The sequence below is a fragment of the Echinops telfairi genome, unplaced genomic scaffold, assembly GCF_000313985.2.
Source record: "Echinops telfairi isolate 266 unplaced genomic scaffold, ASM31398v2 ScPeMD7_70;HRSCAF=299, whole genome shotgun sequence".
NCBI classification, from domain to species: Eukaryota; Metazoa; Chordata; class Mammalia; order Afrosoricida; family Tenrecidae; genus Echinops; species Echinops telfairi.
In genome coordinates, this window is record NW_022103968.1 from 4,537,602 (window position 1) to 4,542,021 (window position 4,420).

The 4,420-nt window shown below is 50.4% G+C and overlaps 1 protein-coding gene across 1 annotated transcript in view; it reads right to left on the reverse strand.

Moving 5' to 3' along the window:
• Positions 1 to 4,194, reverse strand: part of DOCK1 (dedicator of cytokinesis 1) — a 408,265-nt gene extending 404,071 nt beyond the window's left edge. The window contains exons 1-2 of the mRNA XM_004701236.2: positions 4,116 to 4,194; positions 3,134 to 3,217 (exon numbers count right to left, since the gene is read on the reverse strand). Coding sequence (XP_004701293.1) covers positions 3,134 to 3,217; positions 4,116 to 4,194 — 163 coding nt within the window. The remainder of the gene's footprint in view (positions 1 to 3,133; positions 3,218 to 4,115) is intronic.
• Between the last annotated feature and the right edge of the window lie 226 nt (positions 4,195 to 4,420).

Below are 4,420 nucleotides of genomic sequence, written 5' to 3' on the forward strand. Positions count from 1 at the left end.
TTTAAACTATTGAATTATACGATATGTGAATTGCATGTCAATGAAACTGCTACTATAAGTAAACAAAAAGGAACAATTTCCTGATCGTTGTGCCATGCCTGCTTGGAGTTCCTTTGAGTACAACAGCTAGACTGCGGCAGAATAACCAGGAGGAGAGACCTGCCAATCTGTGTATGAAAATCAGCCAGCAGCCACTCTGTGGACCCAGACGGTATGGCCTCCAGCTGGTCCTGGAGGTGGGGCAGGGTCGATCATTGTGCACAGGCCATGGGGCAGCAGGGACCAACCTGATGGCCCAGCCCCCAGGGCCTTCCTGGACACGAGCAGTCAGCAGGCTGAGAAGACCCAGGGTACACAGGGCCCATCTAGTACACCTCCTTGGGCTCGCTCACCTCTGGACACCTTAACAATAAGCACAGGGGCTTGCCTACAATAAACCAATCCTCTTTCCAAGTGCTCACCAAAATACCCTTTCTATATTCCACGCGCCAAGCCATCGGGAGCCCAGGAGAAAGGAATTCACCACCACTTGAAGGTAAATTTGTTCTCTGAGCCTTAAAATAAAGAGTGATCATCTAGAAATTACATTTTCTGGAGCAAGCTCAGGAATGCCCTGAGAAGATCACAGGGGGAAAAGAAGAGAATTAAATTTGACAAACAGAAATACATTTTCTAGAAGAATACTGGGGGGGTGAAAAGGAAAGAAGGGGGGAGGGGAAAAGGCACACCAAACTTTCATATGATCCATGAAACTTCCAGAGATCAAGAGGAGAGAGCAGAGGGCACAGGTGCAAGTGCATCACTGCGTGCTTCCTGGACAAGAGCCAGCATGACAAGGTCCCCGGCCAGGGTCATTGTCCGGCTGCGCTGTCCCTTCTTCGAGTGTGAGAGTCAAAAGTTGCCAAAGAAGGGATACGTCATTGCACGTGGAAGAGTCCTTTCAGAGACAGGGACGATGTCCATCCGAATCCAGGAGGCCTGGCAAGCCCAGAAGATAAATGCTCATCAACGGCTCTTCCCAGAGCCCAGGTGGCACAGTGAGGTAAGCCCATGTGCGTGGCTGCTAGCCAAAAGGTTGCTGGTTCGAACCCACTCAGAAGCCCACGAAGGGGAAGAAAATAGATTACAGGCTGCAGTCCAGCTGATGCTGAATCACAGCGGCCCTCTAGGCAAGGAAGAGCTGCCCCTGTGCGTTTCCAAGACCAGAACTCTTTACGGGAATAGAGTCTTGCCTTTCTCCCATGGAGCGGCTGGTGGTTTTGAACCACTGACCTTGTGGTTCAAAGCCCAGAGTGAACCGCTACACCACCATGGCTCCTTCCACAAGGAACAAGATCTGGCAATCAGCCCCATAAAGATGGCCTAGAGAGCCTCCGGGACAGGTCTCCTCCATCCCATTGGGTCCCCAGGAGTGAGCATCAACCCCATAGCAATAATAAAGATAATAAAGAGTCATTATCATGGGGAGAGCCAAAACACCAAATGTCCACCAGGACACTTGCCAAAAGGTCCGACGGTGAAATGGAGCCACCAAGTCGCTGTTTGAAGAACACGTGTGTCTCATACAACCAAGAAGAACACCGGCCAGTCCTGGATGCCCAAGCCCAGGAAATGTCCTGGTTTGCCACACAGGGATGCCTCCACTGCCCACAGTTCACTCGCCAGGACCTTGCCTTCAACTGACCAGGGGCAGAAATGCAGAAGCCAGACTGGCACTTCCTCCTACCTGGAGAAGTGTCTGAACTGAGGCCTGATCCTTTGTCTGACTCAACTGCTCCGTTTCCCCTCAGCCACTGGCAGTGTGCAACACATGATCGAATCCGGCACCCATCACCACTCCACATCCACTCAAGGGCTGCGCCCACCGAGAGGCATGTGGTCCCTCCAGACCCTCTCCACTATACGGGCACCCACACCCAACACACATCTCAAAATCTTTTAGAGACAAAGGTACAGCTGGAATGGAATTCTAGGTCAGGAGAAGTCATGCAGAGTGGAGACCCAAAGCCCATCTGTAGGCAATTGGACATCCCCTTACAGAAGGGTCTCACGGAGCAGATGAGTCAGTCAGGATGCAGTGTAGCACCAATGAAACATACAACCTTCCTCTAGTTCTTTAATGCTTCCTCCCCCTCACTATCATGATCCCAATTCTACCTTACAAATCTGGTTAGCATGTACACAGATACAGATAAGAGCTGGAAACACAGGGAATCCAGGACAGATAAACCCCCGAGGACCAACAATGAGAGTAGCGATACCAGGAGGGTGAAGGGAAGGTGGGGGAGAAAAGGGGAACCGATCACAATGATGTACATTTAACCCCCTCCCAGGAAGACGGACAACAGAAAAGTGGGTGAAGGGAGACATTGGTCAGTGTAAGACATGAAAAAATAATAATAATCTATAAATTATCAAGGGTTCATGAAGGAGGGAGTGTGGGAGGAGGGGGAGGAAATGAGGAGCTGATACCAAAGGCTCAAGTAGCAAGAAAATGTTTTGAGAATGATGAGGGCAACAAATGTACAAATGTGCTTGACACAATGGATGGGTGTATGGATTGTGAAGAGTTTACGAGCCCCCAATAAAATGATTTTTTTAAAAATAAGATACAAGGGTTTGTGAAATCGTTTTGCAAAAAAAGAAAAAGAAAAGACCTCCCATGAGACGGGATGACACATTGGCTCCAACAATGGGCTTAACACAATGTGAGGGTGGGGCAGGGCTGGGTAGGGTGTCCTTCCTTCTGTGGGACATGGTGTCCCTTTGAGGTGAACTGTCCTCAATGGCATGCAGGGACAACAGCATACGCTTGTGTTCCTCAGAGGTGCCTACCAGGAACTTAGATCCGGGGTCGTCACTGCATGCAGACACCGAGTGCTTCTTCACTCTTGTGCAAAGTGCATGTCCAGGCCGACGACTACGGGACTCTCTGGGAGCGCTGGCGGCACTGTGGTTACACGTGGGGCTGCTGACTGCCGGGCGGCTGGTGGGTCTGAACCGCTGCTGGCCTGGCTGTGAGAAGCCCACCTCACCCACAGCACCACCCGGGCTCCTTGGATAGGCACTGATGAGGTGTGCCAACGGGTCACAACAAGGAAAGACAGACCAACAACAGGAGACATGAGCTCACCTTCATAGGTTTCCAAGATGTGCACGGTGTCACCAATCTGTAGAGACAGCTCATCAGCGCCCCTGGCGTCGTAGTTGTAAAAGGCTGGTGGGAAGAACAAGGAGAGGAAGATATTAATGGAGACAGAAGAGGCCAGGCCTTTGGGCTTGGCTCTCAGAGTGCTTGTTTTGAAGACTCAAATGCACTCCGCTTTTGTTTTGAGAGGCACAGAGGCAGTCTTTGCTTGCAGGCCTTTTTAAGGCTGAAAAAGCAAAGCTGGCACTCTGAGGAATAAGGTGGGGGCTGACACCAGCCCTGGTGTTTCCAATCACCTCCCAGGCACGTGGAAGCTGGGCAATAAAGAAAGAAGACTGGGGGCCTGTGATTTATGGTGTCGGCCACAATATTAGATAAACCATAGGCTGTGGGGAAAGAAGCCTGTCTTGGAAGCTATACAGCCAGATTATCCCTTATTCGCGGGACGTTGTCTCAAGTACTTGGGGCATGCTATCAGGAGAGACCAAGTCCCAGAGAAGGACCTCATGCTTGGTCAAGCGGAGGGTCAGGGTCAGCGCAGACTGAGAAAGAGCCGCAACCAGAGGGTTTGACACAGTGGCTGCGACTGTGTGGTCACACGATGGTGACGATGGCGCAGAACCGAACGAGTGTTTTGTTCTCATGTACAGCGGATTGCTGTGGGTGAGAACGGGCCTGATGACCCCTAACAACAACAAGAGGGCATAAATAGGTCGAATTAATCGCTCAAAACACCCACAGCCATAAATGGATTTTTTCATCCGGAAGAAAAGAAGGGAGACAGCACCGTCAACTTTGGCTGTCACTTGAGGCACTCACTCGTTTCCAGAGTGGCTGTTTCCAACGTAGAGAGTTTGTCCTAGCTATGAATCAATTGCACCTGCTCTACACAGGCTTCAGACACCAAATTCATTTTTAAAAACGACAAGACGGTTAATGATGGTCTTAAACCAATAAACCACATGACCATCCGAGTAGACAAGCAACGTTAACAAGGAGCACTTGGAGTGAACCATGGTGCCCAGGAAATGCTCGTGATCCCACATGTTTATCCTGACATGAAGCCATTCCGATGTTGCAGCAGAGTTGTCTCACAGAACACCTACAAAATCACTCCACTAAACCCAGGCCCAGCTTTGGAGAAAGCAAAGGCACTGGTCGAGATTCAGGCTAGGGTCACAAGTGTGAAAAAGAGAAACTAAGAGGTAGCTTCTTATCCAGTGTGGCCCCAGCAGAGGCCCCACAAGGGGTGGTGTGTAACAAATGCATTTG